The sequence below is a fragment of the Anolis sagrei genome, chromosome 1 (genome assembly GCF_037176765.1).
Source record: "Anolis sagrei isolate rAnoSag1 chromosome 1, rAnoSag1.mat, whole genome shotgun sequence".
NCBI lineage: Eukaryota > Metazoa > Chordata > Lepidosauria > Squamata > Dactyloidae > Anolis > Anolis sagrei.
The window spans coordinates 322259712-322282783 of NC_090021.1; the positions used below are offsets into that span (position 1 = coordinate 322259712).

At 43.3% G+C, this 23072-nt stretch overlaps 1 protein-coding gene across 4 annotated transcripts; it reads right to left on the minus strand.

The window, feature by feature from the left end:
- Positions 1 to 523: 523 nt before the first annotated feature.
- Positions 524 to 22611, minus strand: SLC25A29 (solute carrier family 25 member 29). Of its 4 annotated transcripts, XM_060755405.2 has the most exons (5): positions 22129 to 22586; positions 13633 to 13676; positions 11245 to 11279; positions 9885 to 9968; positions 524 to 1433 (listed from the first exon to the last, which is right to left on the minus strand). In XM_060755405.2, the coding sequence occupies exon 5, from the start codon at positions 1398 to 1400 to the stop codon at positions 660 to 662; it is 741 nt and encodes a 246-aa protein (XP_060611388.2). In that variant the 5' UTR covers positions 1401 to 1433; positions 9885 to 9968; positions 11245 to 11279; positions 13633 to 13676; positions 22129 to 22586; the 3' UTR covers positions 524 to 659. The 4 variants fall into 4 exon arrangements, 3 of the variants coding, with proteins under 3 accessions (XP_060611388.2, XP_060611361.2, XP_060611397.2); XM_060755378.2 differs by lacking the exon at positions 11245 to 11279; XM_060755414.2 differs by lacking the exons at positions 11245 to 11279; positions 13633 to 13676; positions 22129 to 22586 and adding an exon at positions 10366 to 10509.
- Positions 22612 to 23072: the final 461 nt, after the last annotated feature.

Here is a 23072-nt window from a genome sequence, read left to right on the forward strand (position 1 = left end):
CTGGAGAGGATAATAGCAGTTTTTCATAAAATTATGGTTTTCCTAGAGGCCCAATGGCACCTATTCCTAACAAGAGGATTCTACAAAAAAGGAATTTAATGGAAGGACATATTTTGATGTCTGGAATAAGCAGATATCTTCTCCATACTATAGATCTATTCAGACCTTCAATAATTCCACTTGGAGATGAACCTTTTGACATTCCAGACCTTAAATAATTCCACTTGGAGATGAGCCTTTTGTCATCCCAGGAAGATAGTCTTGTAACTCAGCCAACAGTTAGTAAGGTGAACATATGTATACTCCATGACACCAGGAGCCCTATCTTTCTTCTCCCAAGGGAAGTAAGTCTATTGACCTTCAGTGTAAGTAGGCAGGATGGGGTGATACCAACTAGTCCATAATGCAATAGGTGGTAGTGTATTTCTGTGGATCTTTTTAAAATCATGATTCCCTAGATCTCAAAAACAGCTCTCTTTATAAGGCAATAAAGCTGGCTGTATAAAGAAGGTGAAATCCTCAGTTAACATTAAAAGGAAGCTTTATACAGACAGAAATGTACAGTGTCTACATCCAGGGATATGTATCTTTTTTTAAAAAAAAATGACTGATTGCATCTCAAATTTGTAACAGGTGCATTAGATTATAAAGCTATAAATCTAAAAGCTAGACGGCTGCTGGATTGCAGGGCCAGCTTCGCACCCACTTAGATCGCCTCTGATTTGGTTTTCTTTGATTTGGTTATCTTCCGACCGCATATACATCAGGAACACTGTAACGGTGGCAAAAGTCGCAGCGTTTACAGGGAAAGCCCGGAGAAGCGTGGATGTGAGACCCCTGGTGAACACCCTCAAGCCTTCAGCACGGTAGCTTTTCCTAACACAGTCCAGAATGCCCTGGTATCGCATGACTCCGCCAACTCCATCAGCCTGAAGGCGGGACTTGATCACGTCAACTGGGTATGTCGATAGCCAGGAGACAATTCCAGACATACCTCCGGCCAACAGCAGTTTCGGGATAATGTAACTGTCCTCCACCTCACAGCCCATGTATCTGGTTAGGCAGTCATAAGTCAAAAAGTAGAAACCAAAGCTGGGGGTCTCCCGCATGAATGTGGAAGCCATGCCCCGGTTGATGCCCTTCAGGCCTTCTTTGCGGTAGATCTTAACCAAGCAGTCCAGGGAGTTTTTGTAGTTCTTGGACTTCAACTTGTATTCGCCCGTTCCTTGGAGCTGCATCCGCGTCTTAGCCAGTTCCATGGGACAGCATATGACGCACTGGATGGCACCTGCCGCTGAACCTGCAAGGAACTGGTTTAGCGGTGTGTCCTTCCCGAGAGCGCGGATCGTGTTCCCTTGCACCCCAAACACAAGGGCATTAATGAAGGTAAGTCCCATCATGGGTGACCCAATACCTTTATACAGTCCAAAGGCCTAGGAGAGAAAAAGACAAAAGCAATCATGTTAAGAACCATCTTTAAGACTCCAGAACCCAATGTGAAATTCCTTTGAATGGTTTGAAGCAAAACAGACCTTCCCCAAATGTCCTCCAAATGCTTCTAATTACAACTACCATCACCCACAGCAATAGACAGGAATTATGTAAATTATACATAAAACCGCTTTGAGTCCCCCCAGGGGTGAGAAAGACGGTATATAAATGCTGTAAATAAATAATAAATAAATTATAATCCAAACACATCTGAAGACCACGGCATTGGTTAAAGGATTAATTATTATTACTATGTTTATTTATACCCTACTTTTTCTTTCTACAAGGAGACTCAATACTATTATATATTTATTTGTATACTGCTTTTATCTGTAGTTGAGATAAAATGTGATGCACAACAATGAAAAAAACACAATTTAAAATCTCTAGAACATAAATATTTAAGTAGGATTAAACATATAAATTGGTTTAAAAACATGCAAACAGGTAAAATACTATACAGCACCCTCCTGGCTTGCTCTTAGAAACTTTATTCTTCAAAGGTCTGATTGAATAAAAGGTTGCAAGGACTGTAGGGAGGGAGCCATTGTGTCTACCCTGGGCAGGGAGTTCCAGTCGAGCGATGCCACCAAGCCAGCCCTCTCTTGTGCCCCCACTATCTGAGATTACAAAAGCCTCATCATTGCCCTCCACCATTGCCCTCCACCATTGCCCTTCAGCAGGCCAAACCCACAAAAGCCTCATCATTGCCCTCCACCAGGCTGGGCCCTAGAGGGCCTCGTCATCGCCCTTCAGCAGATCGGGCCCTCGAGGGCCTCGTCATCGCCCTCCACCAGGCTGGGCCCTTGAGGGCCTCATCATCGCTTTCCACCAGGCCTGGCCCCCGAGGGCCTTGTCATCGCCCTTCAGCAGGCTGGTCCAAGAAGGTCTCATCATCAGCCTCCACCAGACCATGCCCAAGAGGACCTTGTCATTGCCCTCCACCAGGTTAGGCCCTGGAGGGCCTTGTCATTGCCCTTCAGCAGGTCTGACCCAAGAAGGCCTCATCATCACCCTTCCACAGGCCGCAGCAGCTCCTGTTGATTTGTTGTTTGTTCACTTTGGCCCTGAATGTTTGTCACTCTGTTACTTTTGTTGTAAACTGCTCTCAGTCCCCCTGGGGAAGATATGGTGGACTGACAGAAGGGTTTTTCCTGATGATCTCAGGGCTGGAGATAAGAGCTGTCAAATAGCCTGGTCCTGAGCCATATTGTGATAGCTTCTTCTTAGATATTTTGGACTGAAACTCCCATTACCAGCCAGGACTGCTAGCATGGCCAATGGTTAGAGTTCCTGGGATTGGTAATCCCAAAACATACAGAATGCATCACATAATTTACCCATAAACTAGATTACATTAATACCTTCCCAATTAACTAACAAGAACTTCAAAACCATAGAAACAATGGCTTCAAACTACAAGAAAGGAGATTCCATCTGAACATGAAGAAGAACTTCCTGACTGTGAGAGCCGTTCAGCAGTGGAACTCTCTGCCCTGGAGCGTGGTGGAGGCTCCTTCTTTGGAAGCTTTTAGACAGAGGCTGGATGGCCATCTGTCAGGGGTGATTTGAATGCAATATTCCTGCTTCTTGGCAGAGGGCTGGACTGGATGGCCCATGAGGTCTCTTCCAACTCTTTTATTCTATGATTCTATGAAATCTGGGTTAACACTCTTTCCTGTCTCTTAAATTATGAGTATGTAAGAGAACCTGTTTTTAAGTACAATTGGACCTTCTCGTTCATCAGGGTTGGGGGAGCAGGAACCCCGTGAGAGTGGAAACCAACAAACATAGACCTGCTTTTTTTTTTTTTTACCTCAGAGAACATTTCTCTAAGCATTTGTAGGTCCTCCAGCATGATTCTGTGATCAAGTTCTTGCAGAAATTGATCACAGAGAACTACAAATGCTTAAGAGAGAACATATTTTTCAGTTGCAAGCAGATATGGGTTCTGCAACTAGGGAGACATTATGCAAGGCCACAGAGGTGATGGCAGCAAATGCAGCAATCCTCAGTGTGAATTGTATACCAAATATAGGCTCCCATTTAGCCTCTTCAGGATAAACTAGTGAACGTGCTGTCAAGTAAGTCTCAAGTTGTTAGGTTTGGAGCAGCTAGCTTCATTGTGTTGACAAGACAAGAACATTGCTTTCCAGGCTATCTAAAAGACTAAATTATCCCACAAGTCTACTTGGGCTTTGAGACTTCAGGTGAGGTCTTTCTCTCTGTCCCACAACTTCCAAGAATATTGTGTCATGAGACACAGTCTTCCAAGAGGATAGATCCATCCCCAGACCCTTGTTATTCATTAACTATTTTAGTTTTTAGAGACGGAGCTTTAAAATGACTATTAATTTTACTGATAGATGAATTACAGTTGAGATTCTGCATAAGGAGGCGTACCCATGTTATCTCACAATGCTACCTTCCAAAAATCATACCTTTCAAGCTTCATAGCAACCCAACACAACCACTGGTGAACAGATGCCAAGTCCTCTCCCAGTTGTAGGCTGTGCTGACAACTGGTGCCCAGTGTTTAGGAATGGCTGTGTTGGAAAAGCCAAAACCTAGGGGTTGTTGCAACTTGTGCAATACACATAATTATGAATTGGGAATAATTATGTCATACTAACAGGTTTACAACACTGTAATTATCGTGCAGGATGCCAGCCTACAGCATAACAATCTTTTGCATGTGTCTAGTGATGTTGTACCATAAGGCCTCTCTATCTGAAGAACCTGTATCTGCATCTTGAGGGAATGGTTTCTCTAGACCAGTGGTTCCCAACCTTTGCACTTCCCAGGCTGTTCCAGGAAAATAAAATAAACAAGAATTGAATGAAATTAAAGACTAAGTTGGGACTAAATGGATATACTATGGTAAATTTTAAAGTTTTTAAAATAAAATTTTATCACATACACATTGCACAACTGTTATTTATTTCATAACAAAAGCATTGCAGACATAAGTATGAAACTGATAAAAATAGGAGGAGCACTAAATAATTTGTTACCAAAACCAGACAACAGCAACTGCATTGTCTGCAGCTTTAAACAATTCTTCCTCTGTGCATGAGGCAGGGCATTGTGGACAAGCATATATGTGTGGAGTTGTTTGTTCTGCTCCACAGTCTCACAAGGTGGAGGATTCTTTTTGGTAGTTCCATTGCACAATTGTTTAAACATCTCTTTACATTCCCTTACTATCTATTCCCTCTCTTCCTCCACCCGTAACCTTCCTTCTTGACACCATTAACTCAGCTTACCTGTCCAAACATATCTCTCCCTATGAACCATCTTGGACCTTAAGATCATCTGAAGAGATCCTGCTCTCAGTCATGCCGTCTTCGCAGGCGCTACTGGCGGGGACAAGAGACAGGGCCTTCTCAGTGGTGGCCCCTTGGCTGTGGAACTCCCTCCATAGGGATATTAGTTCAGCCCCCTCCCTTCCTGACCTTCTGTAAGAAGGTGAAAAGGTGGCTTTTTAATAAGCTTTTGGAGATCTTGTGTAATAGATTAATACAGAATTGTGCAATTGAATATTGGAATGGCTCAGACTATGACTTTGGATAGTGAGGCTAACAGTGAAGATATTGTTTTTATGTGTTTTAAATATCTTAATGTATGCAATTTCTAATTTGATTTTAAATGTTTGATTTTGTTGCACTTTGTTCTGAAGGAATCGAATGGTTGCCTGGCTGTAAAGCCACCTTGAGCCTCCTTTGGGTTGGAGAAAGGCGGGGTAGAAATCTCGTAAATATATAAACTCATAAGACATAGGATAAGTCGAATGGGCTCCCCCATAGAAATTAATTCTAAAAAGGGATCCACCAGTGAAAAACCTTGGAAACCACTGCTCTAGGCACTTGCCAGGCACTTGAGTAAAATTCAATAATATGCTTTACCTGGAGCATAGAGTTGTGTTGGAGGACCTAGTCAATGCCATGAGAGAGTACCCCTCTAGGGATCTCTACACTGACCAACCCCTCTCTATGTCTGGTTGCAGGAAAATTACAGGGAAAATGCAGGATTCAAATAATAAACTAAATTACAAATTATGTATTAGGACTTCCATTTTCATTATTTGTATTAGACTGTATTTTACCTTGCTGAAATTCTGAGTTATATTTTATCTTTATGCCTATATGGAGTTGTAGGTTATATATATAAGCTTTTTGCTGAAATACAATAAAATACAGATGGATAGATAATGCTTCTTCAGATCATTCAAACTTCAATATCTTGAGATAATTCTGAAACAAACTGGGGCTGAACATTTGATTGAGCGTCTCCAGTCATAACCCTGGAAATTGTATTTGAAACCAAATGAACAGCAGGGCTCCTTTATTGCAAAATTTCAGTTGATGTAAACAGTTGATGTAAACAGTTTTGAGGATAAAAAATATCCTACCAGCAGCATCACCTCAAAGCAACACTGCCTACTTTCTCAGGAGGGTATAATATGAGTTGGAGGACCTACAATATGACCTCCTTCTGAGTGATTGTAATGTTGCCACAAAGACATAGGAAACCGTTTCCTAGAGAATCTCCTATAATCTCTGAGCAAAGCACCACATTGTGTCAATGCAATGTAAATATCCACTGCAAAATATACATTATGTTTCTATTCTGCAACTCTTGTGTTGAATAGCAACACAGTGGAACAAATTGCCTGCAATTGTGTATCTTCAAGACATTTCTACCTTATGGAGAGTCAAGTGCAAATCTAATACAAACCCAGCAAGATCTTTTCAGAGAGGATATGCCATTGCTGTTCTCTAGGGCTGAGTGGTATGACTTGTCATCCACTGGGTTTTCACGGTTCAGTGTGGATTTGAACCCTGGTTCCCCTGTCTTAATTCCACATCCAAATCACTACACTCTGCTGACTCTTGAACAAACAATGTATTTAGTTGTCAAAAGGGGCTGCAACCAACCAAACATAGAATAATTGAGTTGGAAGAGACCTCATAGGTCATCCAGTCCAACCCCCTGCCAAGAAGCAGGAAAATCAAATTCAAAGCACCGCCGACAGATGGCCATTCAGCCTCAGTTTAAAATCCTGCAAAGAAGGAGCCTCCATCACATGCCGGGACAGAGAGTTCCACTGTTAAACAGCTCTCACAGTTAGGAAGTTCTTCTTAATGTTCAGGTGGAATCTCCTTTCTTGTAGTTTGAAGCCATTGTTCCACATCCTAGTCTCCAGAGCAGCAGAAAACAAGCTTGCTCCCTGCTCCCTATGACTTCTCCTCACATATTTATACATGGCTACCATGTCTCCTCTCAGCCTTCTCTTCTTCAGGCTAAACATGCCCAGCTCTTTAAGCCTTTCCTCATAGAGCTTGTTCTCCAGACCCTTGATCATTTTAGTCACCCTCTTGTGGACACATTCCAGCTTGTCAATATCTCTCTTCAATTGTGGTGCCCAGAGTTGGACATAATATTCCAGAAGTGGTCTATCCAAGGCAGAATAGAGGGGAAGCATGACTTCTCTGGATCTAGACACTATACTCCTATTGATGCAGGCCGAAATCCCATTGGCTTTTTTAGTAGCCGCATTACATTGTTGAGTCATGTTTAACTTGTTGCCCATGAGGACTCCAAGATTTTTTTCACATATACTATTCTCGAGCCTGCCAACCCCCATTCTGTATCTCTGCATTTCATTTTTTGTGCCCAAGTGGAGTATCTTGTCCCCAATGAACTTCATTTTGTTAGTTTTGGCCCATCTCTCTAATCTGTTAAGATCATTTTGAATTCTGCTCCTGTCTTCTGGAGTATTGGCTATCCTTCCCAATTTGGTGTCAGTGTATATCTGAACATTGTTAAGTGAACTTTAAAGTACACTCCAATGATTCCACATGTTGAGCTCTCCTTTCACCATATGTGCATATGAACATTGCATATTGTTTGCAAAATTCACTCCACGTGTATAATGCAACTTTCATCCAAGTATGTCACCACAGGTTGAGTATTTCTAAATGTGAATTTATTTATTTATTTGAATTTATTTAATTATTTGCCATACTTGTACCCCTCCCTTCTCTATCCCGACAGGGGGACTTAAAGCAGCTTACAATGGGGATAATGTCGTGCCTCAACACAATCACCTAAACATTTTAAAAATTGCAACATATTAAACTGAGTTAAAACTGAGTTCTTTGTCCCACCCTGGTCATTCCACAGATATATAAACCCATTTTCCTAGTTCCAACAGACCTCACTAACTCTGAGGATGCTTGCCATAGATGCAGGCGAAACTTCAGGAGAGAATGGTTGTAGAACATGGCCATATAGCCCGAAAAAACCTACAACAACCCTGAGTTAAAACAGATTTTAAAAGTTAAAAACTTAGAAAACACGCCATCCAAGTTCATGGTCTGAGTTCGTTCCAAGGTCAATTGCACAAGGTTTTGATTCAATATGTACATAATGTGATATCTTGAAGATGGGACCTAAATCTAAACATGAAATTCATCTATGCATCATATACACCTTATATACTGTGTTTCATCAGTTTTTAGATGCCACTGATTCTAAGATGCACACTAATTTTAAGTTTTATTCTGAGAGAAAAAAAATTAGAAGATGTGCTACTGGGGAAGGAGGGAACAAGGGGATGTAGGAAGCGGTTGTCATTCTGGCTCCCCACCGCATTCCTGTCCTCACTGCTTCTTACCTTTTACCATGCTGCCTGGCTGTCCTGGTAAGCCACCGGAAAGCTTCCCCAATTCTACACCCAATGCTGCTCACCTGCCCTGATTTTCTCTTTTTGAGCCCTTGCATTCCCTGATGCCACTTCCTCCCATGGCTAACTCACCATGGCTAATATGCACAGCTTCTCCTCTCAGAGTTGCCACTACTGTTCTTTGTCGCTGCTGTCTAAAAAAAGAAGTTGAGGAGAGGCAGCGGGCAAAAGAGTGGGAGGGCAGCCAGCAGGAAGCAAGTGGAGAGCAAAAGCCAGCCATTAAGAATGGAGGCAGTGGCGAAGAAGCTGCCTGTGTCAGAAGTGTGAGGCATCAATGGAACGGAGAAGCACTGAAGAGCCACCACCTCATGCTCTTGGCAGGCATCGCTTCTTCTTATCTTGTCTCTTCGCTGCTGCCAACTACACTCTTGATGGCTGTGGCTTGCCCCCATGTGCTGGCTTCCCTCCCAGTCTCTCACTCAGCACTGCTCCAGATCCTCTCTTTTTTAAAGCAAACAAACCACAGATCTAGGATGGGAGCGATTTTAGAGAACACCCCTTTTTGGAGCCTTGATTTTGGGGTAAAAGGGCACTTTGAGAATTGGTGAAATATGATACATAGCCCGAAGGTGAATTCATACAATATTTTTTTATAATAATAAAAAATCTAAGGTATTACTATTTCAACCACTCATGTGGATGATTTTGGAGTATTTTGGAATTCGGTAGTATGGACAAAGAATGCTCAGTCATAGAATCATAGAGTTGGAAGAAACCTCATACAATCATAGAATTATTGAGTTGGAAGAGACCTTGTGGGCCATTCAGCCCAACCTCCTGCCAAGAAGCAGGAAAATCACATTCAAAGAAACCCCAATGGATGGCCATCCAGCCTCTGTTAAAAAGTCTTGAAAGAAGGAGCCTCCACCACAGTCCAGGGCAGAGAGTTCCACTGCTGAACTGCTCTCACAGTTAGGAAGTTCTTCCTCGTGTTCAGGTGGAATCTCCTTTACTGTAGTTTGAAGCCATTGTTCCACATCCTAGTCTCCAGGGCAGCAGAAAACAAGCTTGCTCCCTCCTTCCTATGACTTCCCTTCACATATTTATACGTGGCCATCATGTCTCCTCCCAGCTCTTTAAGCTACTCCTCATAGGGCTTGTTCTCCAGACCCTGGATCATTTTAGTCACCCTCTTCTAGACACCTTCCAACTTGTCAACATCTCCTTTCTATTACGGTGTCCAGAACTGGACACAGTGTGATTCCAGGTGTGTTATGACTAAGGCAGAATAGAGGGGTAGCAATGAGTTCGCTGGATCTAGACACTATACTCCTATTGTAGAGCTCCCGGCGGTGCAGTGGGTTAAACCCCTGTGCCGGCAGGCCTGAAGACCGAAAGGTCAGAGGTTTGAATCTGGAGAAAACTGCATCCAAAGCACCCACGACAGATGGCCATCCATTCTCTGTTTAAAAACCTCCAAAGAAGGAGCCTCTACCACACTTTGGGGCAGAGAGCTCCACTGCTGAACAGCTCCCACAGTCAGGAAGTTCTTCCTAACGTTCATAACCTGTCCATATCAGGATGCTGCCCAAATTCTTACAAAAAGGACTCCATGCCTGGCTCTTTATATTTGATTGATTCTTCCCCACCTCCTGTCCCACATACACAATGTGAAACTGTTGACATTCATTCTGTGGATACTCACCGATTCTTGCTTTATGATCGACTGGAAACAGTGCAGGGTTCCCCGATAAAGTGGCTTCTCCACATTTTGAACTTGAAGGCGTACCTGCAAAATGCAACCAGGATTTACTGAGATGGCAAAAAAAATCAGCACTCAGCTTGAGAGTATTTTTTATCTGGGTACATACAAAGTAGCTATGTGCACATACACTTATGACATTACAGTGCCTCAAAAAGACATGAAAAAGAATACTTGAATTTGGGGAATCTCTCAATTTTGGGTCAAGAGTACAGGAGTGGTCACTAAACAGTGCTCTTATTTAAGCAATGCAGCCACAGCAATACCTTTGCACTTAGTTCAGCTGCTGCTGCAGCAACAATTCTGGCTCTTTGCAGTCTTATCAGAGCATTTTATTCTTCCGAACCAAGATATATGTCCAGTAGGGATCTCGTGTGAAACCAGAAATAGTCGAATTTAGATTGATTTATAAATGGTTACTTACCCGATTGCCTGTGGTGACTTGAGGATTTTCTCCAGGCAAGCAGGCATGGATTTTTTGTTTGAGGCCACAATTGATGGAACGGTTATGTGATACCTTGACTTTTACAAACCCAATTAGTATTATCAGAATGGAAAAAAATCTAAATAAGTTTCAGTCCATGTAAATCTTTGTGAAATTTGCCAGAGAAATAAACCTTGGTATTTAAAGGATCTATTTTTGGGACCTAAACATTATTTAAAAAGAGTAATATATCTAACCAATATGTCTTCAAGAACACAACAAAGGTAGAAAATCTAAGAGCATCTGTCTGGTAACACATTGTTACAAGCTTGTCCCAAATACATTTTTTTTCATAAAATTTCCATTACGTTATGTCAATTCCCCTTTCTCCTCTGCGTCTACATTGCCAAGTTCTGTAACTCAGACTTATTACAAACTTGCATTTGAACACAACTGAGTGTGAAACCACAAGCCAACCAAGACCTAAAGAAATTATTAATATAAACATATAAATAATGAGCTCCCAATTTAAGGAGTGGATGAAATAAAATTCACAATGCAAGAGGGCTTGTTTCCCAAACATATTTACACTTTGTCAACTTTAAGCACAAAGGGGATAAAGCAATATTCGCACTACAGAATGAACTGCAAAAGTTAGAGAAGTAAAAGGTCATTCTCTAAATCAAGCTTGCAGACCCCACTCCCACCATTCCAAAGCATTAGAAACATCATAAAAACTTAAAAGGGGGGGAATAAAGGAATGCACTACAAATTGTTTCCTAGTTGTTTGTTTGTTTGTTTATAAAACTTGAACTAGTCATACATGTTGGAATAAATGAAGACCGAGAGAAACAGAATGTTCACCTGGTCTATACTTACTAGGTAACTCTCCCGTGATGAGGCTTATCTGTCATCTACAACAAAGTAACACTTTTGCTGTTAATGAAGACAGCCCCTAGCTTAAAAAGTAAAGGCAGTTAAGCAACAAAGCAATTGTACACATGACATCAATAAACTGGGGTGGAAGGGGTAAAAAAGAGTAGCCACTTGGAGATTTTGTTTAGATTGAGTTCAGCATCTTTTACGTTTTACATTGTCCCACCAATCCCACAAGCTGTCTGCAGAGCTTGAAATAATTTCAATTTTGGTTTTTGGACTAAAACTCCCCAAGTCCTTCAGCTAGCAGCCACACTGGCTGGGCAAACCTGGAAGTTTTTGTCTCACTTCTTCAGGCTCTGGATGTGCAGAGAGGAAAGTAAGCATTGGTTTAAAACCCAAGAATAAAAAACCCCCTAAAATTATCCTTCAGAAAATGTGGTTTAAAATAGAAAGCCCACTTAACAGCATTTAGCCACCCAGAAAAGCATTACAACTTTAAGTACAGCAAGCGAGCTGCAGATGGACAGACATTTGGGGGTAATTCTGCCATCCTATGCACACTTTCCTGGGTGCAAGTTGCCCAGTGGTGGGACTGGTTTCCAAATCAACATGTATAGGATCAGACTGCAAGAGGATCTTGAAACAGAGTTTTCCCTCTTGGTGTGAGTAGGGATCCCATACTAATCAACAACACAGGAGCAAGCCAAATACAACTGAATTGAGTTTCTGTTTCTGTAAAGGATTTCAGTTTACACCCCGACCTTGAATACATTTGCTTTGCATGTACTTTCAAGCAAACTCATTTCAAAGTAAACATGTTTCTTGGTTTCGTGCTATGAAGAAGCCACAGTGCAGCCGCTTAGAGAGTTTGTGCCTGGCCAATGTGTAGTCCCATAGTAGAAGAAAAGTGGTAGCAAAGTTTTATATATGCTATACCTACACTTTACCAATTAAACTTCATTTTAAAAGATGATAATAAACACAGTGCTTTGATATTTTGTCTCATTCTGAAAATGTGCTCATTCGATGAATGAAGGCGTACAGAGACAGGAATTTATCTCATTTTAATAGGAGATAACATAGGGGAAAAATCAATAGAATTTTACTGATAAGATTTCTGTACCAAAGAATACATTTTTTCATGTCAGAAGTGAAGTTTGACACCACTTCAACTTTTTTTCATGTCAGAAGCGGTTTGAGGAACTGCAAATCACGTCTGGTGTGAGAGAATTGGCCATCTGCAAGGACATTGCCCAGGGGACACCTGGATGTTTTACCATCCTGTGGGAGGCTTCTCTCATGTCTCTGAAGCTGGAGCTGACAGACCGCTCCTCGGATTTGAACCTCTGACCTTTCGGTCAGCAGTCCTGCTGGCATAAGGGTTTAATCCCCTGCACCACTGAGGGCTCCATGAGAGGACTAGAAAACATGAAGCTGCAAGCAAAGAGCCTTCGTCCATAATACTTGCATTCTATGAAACACTAGACTTATGTATAATCACTGACATATTATTGGCACACATCTCTGCCACGACTCGGAATGCCTTGCTGAAACTCACAAACCATATGAAATAACTGGATTTAAGCCCATTTACTCTGGTTTGTGTCTCTGATACACTGGTCCTCAGAAGTTAATCTAGATGCAGATATGTTCACCCATCTGCATGTGAGCCCACAGGTCACCTTCTGCTGTTCTAAAATATTATTTTATGATACTATATTAAGATATTATTTAGTATTTGTACAGGAACAGATTTAGCTCATGTAATCGTGTATCTCCAAAAGAAAGAAAGAAGAACTTTAAACTGATATAGAACAAATGGTCTTCAAGCAATATATTTCAATGTCTCAAATAGAGACGGGGGAAATAGACATTTCAAAAGTACAAGACTGCTTTTATTTGGTGTCGAGAAACACATTAAACAGTAAGACTGTTTCTTCAAGCAGTAAACAGCCATCTATACAAAATATTTTTGTAGTTTCATTGCAAACTGGGGAAAATGTAAATATTCACCAGATAACAATAAAGCAGATACGAAGGAGTTTGGTATTTTATTTTGCAACTCTAGAACTGTATGTTACCAGGAAATCTGGTAGGATTTCTGTTAGACGTTAATGAATAAAATGCATAGTTTTATTCCTCATTTGCATCTCAGGATTATTTATTTTCTGCTGATAAGTTAGATGTAAGTGTGAGGAAGTTGTTCTGCTTCAGTGTGAGTTTAAATCTAATTTGAGTTCTCCAAATCAGTATTTGGCCTGCCAGGATTTTTATTTAAAGGGTCTGAAACATGGAAGATTTCCCACCGCCACTGTGTCCATTATTAAAGGCCAGAGGTAGCTTCAACCTAGTGTTTATCATAAGTAAGCCAGTGGAAAGTTAACCCACCTTAACTGTGTCAAACGGATGTCCTACCAACACACCAGCGGCACCTGAAATGAAGCGAAAGACAGTTTCAGGACATCTAATATTGCATTGCTACAGCAACCAATGCAGAAGAGGCTGTTTGTCATGTTTCATATGAAATATCTAAACCACACCATTCCTTCCCGTAAGAACCAGAGATGGTGGTCAGGTATTAAGAACTAATGCACAGCCCTTGACTAATGGGAATCTGTCAGTAACATTGAAAGAGCCCCATGCCCCATCTACACTGCCATACAATCCAGTACAATCCAATCTACAAACAAGTCATAGTTAAGAATGGGGGTGAAACAACAAGACATGAGAGACATCTACCCCTCTGAAGGGAAATTCACTCCTGAAAAGAGGTATCATGGAGGAAATGTGTCTCAACTGAAGCATTCTCACCAATCCATGTTTCCACAACAAGCCAAAATTTTAAAAATCCAATTATCACAGGGATGGAATATGCAATTTTTGAACAGAAGCACAAACAGCAACACAAACATCACAGGGGTATTAACCCTTCCCTGTGCATGTATGTATGTGTGTGTATACATGTGTGTGTGTGTGTTGTTTATTTGTTCAGTTGTTTATGACTCTTTGTGACCTTGTGGACCAGCCTCCCCCCCCCCCCCCAATAATCTGGAGTTACATTTAAAATGTATCTGTTGTGACTTACATACAAATTCAACTTAAGAACCAACCTACAGAACATATTTTATTCATAACTTGGGGACTGCCTATATCTCATTACAGATTATATGGGATTATATGGCAGTGTAGATTTATATAATCTAGTTCAAATAAGATAATAGTGGAATAGTTGAGCTATGGCTTTAGAGACCAGGATCCTGGCTCTGCCAACTTGGACAAGTCACTATCTCAGCCCCAGAGGAAGGCAAAGGTAAACTCCCTTTGGGTTGTTTGATAGGGCATCATATGTTGGAAACAACTTAAAGGTGTTGGAGTTCAGCCACAGCCTGTCCAAGTCTATAGTCCTCCTCAAGGAAATAGATAGGCAGCAAAAAGGATTACATTAGGGAATACCTTCCCCATTATCCTCCCTGAATGCCTGTTGTCTCTGCCTGCCTTTCTCTCTCTCTATTCCTTCCTCCCATCTCATTGATGACGCAGACTGATATTTCTCAGGTTGCATGCCTTTTGTGTTAAGTTACCCAGACCTCATGTTCTGTGTGCTCTCCCCAAGTCTTTGTGTCAGATGCTGAACTTAGTTTTTGAGTCTTTCCTTTTGTTTAATCTTAGATGGAAATGGAGATTATACTTGGATTGAGCCAGATAGTTTAGCCCCATCTTTTCGATCTAGAAAATGTAGTTGTTCATGTTTTTAATAAACCTTTAAAAACCTAAGGGAAGACTCTACTTTTCATTGTTTTTCAGCTCAAGATCCCTTCAGCCACACTGTTGCCTCCTGCTTTGCAGAAGTAAGCTACTCTGCTGTGTTTTGTCTTTAACATGCTGGTTATTTGGGGAAAATTTCCATAACAGAAAGCACACAACAACAACTAGCATTAGAATAACAAACAAGCAGAAATAAATATGGGTCTAGAAACTATTAATTAAAGGAGGAATGCCAACTAAGAAAAACTTTCCAGATGGTGTGGACCATGATTTTCAAACCGGTTAAGGATGGTGGGAGTTGTATTCCAACATACTTGGGAAAGCGACAGGTTAAAAAAGGCTTGTCTAAAGTCCTTTCCACAAAACTGAATCATTTCCTGACTCAGGAAATGCTGAGGTCTCTCTGCTACCATGATAGTAAAGCACCAGTGTCATGAGTATACTGCTGCCCTAGTGAAATTCTCAGGTAGGGATAATTATGTATTTTCTCAGGAATCTCTAGGTCCTCCAGGATTACTCTATGGTCGATATAGCAGAGATTGATCACAAAGTCTTACTGGAGGATTTAAGTATTCTAGAAATCTATAGGGATACCAAGGTGTTTGTTTATAAAGCTATTGTCCTTCCAACCCTGCTGTATGCCTGCGAAATGTGGACTCTCTACAGACGTCACATGCAACTGCTGGAACGATTTCATGAGCGTTGCCTCCGAAAAATCCTGCAACTCTCTTGGGAAGACAGATAGACAAATGTCAGCATGCTAGAAGAAGCAAAAACCACCAGCACTGAAGCGATGGTCCTCCGCCATCAACTCCACCAAACTAGCCACATTGTCTGAATGCCCGATCATCATCTCCCCAAAGCAGTTACTATCATCCCAACTCAAGAAGAGGAAAAGTAATGTTGGTGGACAGGAAAAGAGATTTAAAGATTGGCCTAAAGCTAATCTTAAAAACTGTGGCATAGACACCGAGAACTGGGAAACCCTGGTCCTTGAGCGCTCTGGCTGGAGGTCAGCTGTGACCAGCAGTGCTGTAGAATTTGAAGAGGCATGAATGGAGGGCGAAAGAGAGAAATGTGCCAAGAGGAAGGCACATCAAGCCAACCCCGAGCAGGACCACCTTCCACTTGGAAACGGATGCCCTCACTGTGGGAGAAGATGCAGGTCAAGAATAGGGCTCCACAGTCGCCTATGTATCCACCGCCAGTACACTGATCCTGGAAGACTATCCTATTCAGACACGAGGGATTGCCTAAGTAAGTAAGTAAATAGCTGGGCATGTTTAGCCTGCAGAAGAGAAGTCTGAGAGGAGACATGATGGCCGTGTGTGCGCATATATATACACATACAAGATTACATTAGGGAATTATATATGTGTGTGTGTGTTTGTGAGAGTCATAGGGAGGATGGAGTAGCTTGTTTTCTGCTGCCCTAGAGACAAGGATGCGGAACAATGGCTTCAAACTATAGGAAAGGAGATTTCACCTGAACATGAGGAAGAACTTCCTGACTGTGAGAGCTGTTCAGCTATGGAACTCTCTGCGCCAGAGTGTGGTGGAGGTTCCTTCTTTGGAGGCTTTCAAACAGAGACTGGGGGGCCATCTGTCAGGGGTGCTTTGATGGTAATTTTCCTGCATCTTGGACTGGATGTCCCATGAGGTCTCTTCTAACTCTATGATTCTATTTCCCAAATAATTCACATTCCCTCACACTGCAAACTTGAGCAAGCCAAGTGAGATACTACACACCCTATCATTGCAGGAGCAGTTCCAAAACATGGGAAAGAGAAACACAAAACCTTCTACAAATGGTTAGTGCTCTTGCCAGATTGTGGTAAGCAACCATTTCGTTGTCAAAGGAAATGATGCAAGAACTTAAGAAAGATTTGTGTGCAAACATTCATGACTTTGAGGAGCCTTACTGTTTCAAGATTGCCACAAATTTCAGTTCTGATTCCTCTCTTGTCTTCAAGATTAGACCAGGGTTAGTATCTAAAATGGTTGTAAATCCTACTTGCTGAAGATCTTCATGTAAGGACACCAGTTTGCTGCTGTGTAAATCTTATTAAAAACTACTTGGCAAGGTAGGAATTCACATGTAAGTGGCTTACGGATGAAAATCCCAAGTACAGACTGTTCCACCTAACCCTCCATTCTGCTTGCAAAGGGGAAGTTGACACAGAGACGTCAACAAGCAAAGAGAAAAGGGAGCTTTGATAGGCTGAAGACTGTCAAATGTTCCTTGGCAAACCAACTGGAGGAATTTCCAAAGTGTTCAGTCTGTTGCAGCAAAAAAAAAAAAAAGAATCACATGGCTTCTGAAAGACTGAATACAGGGTAAAGGTAAAGGTTTCCTCTTTACATTAAGTCTAGTCATTTCCAACTCTGGGGGGTAGTATTCATCTCCTTTTCTAAGCTGAAGAGCTGGTGTTGTTTGTAGACACCTCCTAGGTCACGTGGCTGGCACGACTGCATGTAGTGCTATTACCTTCCCTTCTGAGCGGTACCTTTTTATCTACTCACATTTGCAAGTTTTTGAACTGTTAGGTTGGCAGAAGCTGGGACTATCAACGGGAGCTCAATCCATCCCACAGATTTGAACAGCTGACCTTCCGTTGAACAAGTTCAGCTGCTCAGCACTTTAATCCACTGTACCATCATGCCCCCTCCCAAAAAAATACAGGATATAAGGCGGTTTTTCTCAATCTGGAGGTCGGGACATGGGAGGGGTCATGAGGGGGCATCAGAGGGGTCACCAAAGACCATCAGAAAACACAGTATTGTCTGTTGGTCATGGGGTTTTGGTTGTGGGAAGTTTGGCCACAAGTTTGTGAAGGTCAGGATGCTTTTTGATTGTGGGTGAACTATAAATCCCAGGAACTAAAACTCCAAAACGTCAAGATCTATTTCCCCCAAACTCCACCAGTCTTCACATTTGGGCATATTAAGTATTCGTGCCAAGTATGATCCAGATCCATCATTGAGTCCACAGTGCTCTCGGTGAACTACAACTCCCAAACTCAAGGTCAATGCCCACCAATACCAAATTTTCTGTTGGCCATGGGAGTTCTGTGTACCAATTCCATTATTGGTGGAGCTCGGAATGCTCTTTGATTGCAGGTGAACTATAAATCCAAGCAACTACAACTCCCAAATTCAATTGAGGAGGGTTCTATGGGTACCATGAATGGCTACAAAGACAAATGAATGAGTCCCAAAAGAATGAATGCCAAGACTGTTGGATTTTGAGTGTATGATGAGACTACAAGACTTACTGGAAAAGATATTAACACTATGCAACACATTTTTGTTCCTGGGTTATAAATGTCATTTCCTTATTGGTTCTATCATAAAAACATGAAAAAGGTGTATTAAATTACAAAAACTTTGTTTTTACGATTTGCACAATAGGTTAAAAATAGCAAATAAAAGCTAAAAATGGCACATTGAAAAGTAAAAAGTGACAGCCACAGAAACGAAGTTTCTGGAGTATAACAACTACTTTCAAAGTAATTACCTCACAATTAAATGGAAAGTAACACTTTCAAACCGGAAACAGAATTTAGTTACATAGTGTAATGTTTGGGAAAATAGAAAGCAGGGAGTGTTTTGAAGGCGATTTTCCTGCTTCTTGGCAGAACGGGGTTGGACTGGATGGCCCACCAGGTCTCTTTGAATTCTATGATTCTATGATAAGGCTAATCAAGGTGGCCAATCATGACATTCACCCTTGCCTCAAGCAAACAAGAATTCTTTCTCCCATTCTGGACATTCCAGAGATATATAAAGCCCACTTGCCTAGTTTCCAACAGACCACACAACCTTTGAGGATGCCATAGATGTGGGTGAAACGTCAGGAGAGATTGCTTCTGGAACATGGCCATACAGCCCAGATAACTCACAGCAACCCAGTGATTCCAGCCATGAAAGCCTTCGGCAAGACATGCTTTCTTCTTGTCAACAACCAGACCCCAACTGAGGGCCCTTCCAGACAGCCTTTATATCCCAGGATCTGATTCCAGGTTTTCTGCTTATCCCAGATTATCCGGCAGTCCAGTTCAAAGCAGGAAATCTGTGTCCAAATTCTGAGATGTAGGGCCTATTGGGAAGGCATGATCTTGAGGTTTTAGCAAAGGAAACTGGCCATAATGAAACTACCTAGGCAGAGGCTGGGGCACCGCTTTGAAGTAATACTTGTTAGACAAAGCCTCCTTGCTTCTTTTTACATGATCTCTTCACTTACTTAAAGTGGCTTAAGGAAGTTATTTTGCCCTCCAGGGAAATGAGTAAGAAATGGCTCAGGAGTTCTTACAAACCAGGAAGAAAACAATCTGCATTCCCTCAGGGTCCTCCTTACTCAAGGCTTCTACTACAACAGTGTTTCTCAACCTTCCTAATGCCACGACCCCTTCACACAGTTCCCCATGTTATGGGGACACCCAAACATAAAATTATTTTCGTTGCTACTTCGTAAGTGGAATTTCACTACTGTTATGAACTGTAATGTAAATATCTGATATGCAGGATATATTTTCATGCACTGGACCAAATTTGGCACAAATACTCGATATGCCCCAATTTGAATTCTGGTGAGGTTGGTGGGTGGGGAATTGATTTTCTCATTTGGGAGTTGTAGTTGTTGGGATTCATAGTTCATCTGCAATCAAAGAGCATTCCGAACTCCACCAATGATGGAATTGGTACTCAGAACTCCCATGACCAACAGTAAATACTGGAAGAGTTTGATGGGCATTGACTGTGAGTTTGGGAATTGTAGTTCACCTACATCCAGAGAGCACTGTGGACTCAATGATGGATCTGGACCAAACTTGGCATGAATACTTAATATGCCCAAATGTGAACACTGGTGGAGTTTGGGGGAAATAGATCTTGCCATTTGGGAGTTTTAATTGCTGGGATCTATAGTTCACCTAGAATCAAAGAGCATTCTGAACCCCGGCAATGATGGAATTGACACACAGAACTCCCATGACCAACAGAAAATACTGGAAGGATTTGGTGGGCATTGACCTTGAATTTGGGAGTTGTAGTTCACCTACATCCAGAAAGAACTGTGGACCCAAACTTGGCAAAAATACTCAGTATGCCCAAATGTGAACACTGGCATAGTTTGGGGGGAAATAGACCTTGATATTTCAGTGTTGTAGTTGCTGGGATTTATAGTTCACCTACAATCAAAGAGCATTCTGAACTCCACCAATGATAGAATTGGGCCAAACTTCCCACACAGAACCCTCATGACCAACAGAAAATACTGGGTTTTCTGATGGTCTTTGGCGACCCCTCTGACACCCCCTCATGACCCCCCCCCCCCCCAGGTTGAGAAACACTGTACAAGGAACATTCCAGGAAATGGTTGAACATCACCACCTTCCTTTAACAAAAGAGGAGATTGAACCTAATTGCCATGGGCACACTTGGGCCTTCCCTCCAGGTGTTTTGGACTTCAACTCCCACAATTCCTAGCGGCTGTTAGGAATTGTGGGAGTTGTAGTCCAAAACACCTGGAGGGAAGGCCCAAGTGTGCCCATGCCTGGCATAGCCCAATATCCCAACAATCCAAAGGGAAACCCGCACCAATCCCAAACACTTCTGTTCCCATGCCTTTGAGGCTCGACCGGTCTCATGCCTAGAATGGCAACGTCATCTCCAGCCCTGGACTGGATCCAAGCGACATCTTTCCAAGCAGAGTCAGGCTCCTGGGGCCTAGAGAGCTCCGCCTTCGCCCTCCTCCATTCAGGCCCATGGAGTCCCCGGTGCCTTTCCTCCAAGAGAGCCCTCAGAGGGAGAGAAGCCCCATTCCTGCGCCCTGACTCCCTCCCTCCCTCCAAAGACAATGCGCCTCGGGGACAATGGGCCAAATGCCGCGGCGCGCCACTCCTGGGCAGGAAACCCGGCTCGTTGGGGACAAACGTCGCCCCGAATCGCCCCCGGGACCGGGTTTTCCAGCAGGGCGGATTCCCCCTCCCTGCCTAATCCACGCGTGAAAGCAAGCAAGCAAACAGAAAAGCCTTCTCTTTCTATGCGCATCCCAACTGCAGTGCGCCAAGCCACGCAGGCAGCTCTGCCTCCAAAGGCGCAACGAGGCAGGCAAGCCCTTCTTCTCTCTTTGCGTTCTTCCTTCCTCCATCTTCTCCTTCCTTTTTTCTCTTTTTTCCTTACTTCCCTTGCAGTCCCTCCCTTCCTCCTTCCCCTTTCTTCCTTTCTGCATCCTTTCTTTCCTTCTCCCTCCCTCCCATTTTCACCTTTAACTTGTCTTCTTCCCTCTCTTCTTCCCCCTTCCTTTCCTTCTCCCTTTGAATTTTTTCTCCCTCCCTTTATTCTCTTTTTTCCTTCCTTTTTCTTCCTTTGCTCCCTTCCCTTCCTTCCCCTTTCTCCCTCCCACTCTTTCTCCTTTACCCTTTCTAGTTCCCCTCTTCTTCATCCTTTGCTTCTTTCCTCCCCCCTTGAATTCTTCCTTCTCTTTCCTTCCCCTTTCCTCCTTCTCACTCTTTCTCCTTTGCTCCCTTTCCTTCTTCTTCCTTCCGTCTTCCTTTCTTTCCCTCTCACTGTCCCGCCTTTACCTTTTCTTCTTCCCTTTCTTCTTCCTTCCTTTCCTCCCTTGCATTCTTCCTCCTTCCTTCCCTTCCCCTCTTCCTCCTCTACCTTTTCTTCTTCTTCCCCTCCTTCTCCCTTTGAATTCTTCCAGTATTCCTTATTTCCTTTCTCCCTTCCCTTCTTCCACCTTCCCCTTCCTTTCTCTCCTTCCTTCCTTTCCCCTTTCCTCCCTCCCACTGTTCCTCCCCTCTCTTCTTCCCTCTCTCTTCTTCCCTTCCTCTCCCTCTCCTTTCCTTCCTACTCTCTTCCTTTCTTTTCCTTCCCCCCTCTCCTTCCTTCCTTCTCTCTTCCTCTCTCCTGTCTTTCCCCGTCTCTCTCCTTTCCTTCCTTCCCTCTCTCTTCCTCTCTCCCTTCCCTTCTTCCTTCCTTCCCTCTCTCTTCCTCTCTCCTTTCCTCCACGCCCCTCTCCTTCCCTTCCTTCCCTTCCTTCCCTCTCTCTCTTCCTCTCTCCTTTCCTTCCTTCTCTCTTCCTCTCTCCTTCCCCCCTTTTGCCGCTCTCACCTCCTACGCAGCCGGCGAGGAAATCCAGCGCCATGATCCTCTCCAAGGCGGCGCGCCGTCGGCTCCCAAAAAAAAATCTCTCTTTCCCCTTCGAAAAAAACCCTTTTTTTGCGATTCCTGGTCTTTTCTTCTTGTTTAAGATCCGGATTCCTTTGGGGAAGAATTGGGGGAGGAAGGGGATCTGATCAAGGGATGGAGGAGGAGGTCTGCAAGGGGAGAGAGGAGAGCGGGCGAGGCTTGCTTTGCAGGAGAGGACGCTTTGGCGACGGGGGTGCCTTGGGGCTGGCTCTGGCTGCCTCCTTCCTCCCCAAAATACAAAGGCTGCTGCTGCTGCCTCCTTTTCCTCCTCCTCCTCCTCCTCTCCCTCCGCTTCCTCTCTGCCCGTTTCTATTTCTGACGCCCAAAGCAGGCAGGAGGAGGAGGAGGAGGCAGCGGGGGAAGCGCGGCGCCTTATCGGGAAGCGGCGGGGCCCTCCAATCAGAAGCGCCGAGAGGGGCAACGCCCTCCCGGGGGGCCGCCCTCAGTCCTCGACGCCAATTGGCCGCCCGGCTGGGGAGGCTTCCAAGGGAGGCCAAGGGAAGCCACGCCCCTTCCCTCCCTCCCTGGAAAGGCTTGTCTTTCTATAGTCGAGTCCTCCAGGTGTTTGGGACTTCAACTCCCAGAAGCCTCAGCTGCTTGAGCCAACCAGCAGGGACTCTGGGAGCTGGAGTCCAAACGCCTGGAATTCCATCCTCCAACCTGCTGCTTGAATTCCTGGCCATTGAACAAGCTGGCTAGGGCTTCTGGGAGTTGGAGGCCGCAGTTTGAGGATTGTCTGGGTTCCGTCCTGGGCCCGGTCCTGTTCAACATCTTTATTAACGACTTAGATGAAGGGTTAGAAGGCAGGATCGTCAAGTTTGCAGACGACACCAAATTGGGAGGGATAGCCAATACTCCAGAGGACA

Coding starts and splice junctions, on each gene's coding strand:
- SLC25A29 (XM_060755378.2), bottom strand. CDS start 22,162: ATGGCGCTGGATTTCCTCGCCGGCTGCGTAGGAG. Junction 13,677..22,128: donor CCTCGCCGGCTGCGTAGGAG/GTGAGAGCGGCA, acceptor GCTTCATTTCAG/GTGCCGCTGGTGTGTTGGTA. Junction 9,969..13,632: donor ATCCGTTTGACACAGTTAAG/GTGGGTTAACTT, acceptor TGCATTTTGCAG/GTACGCCTTCAAGTTCAAAA.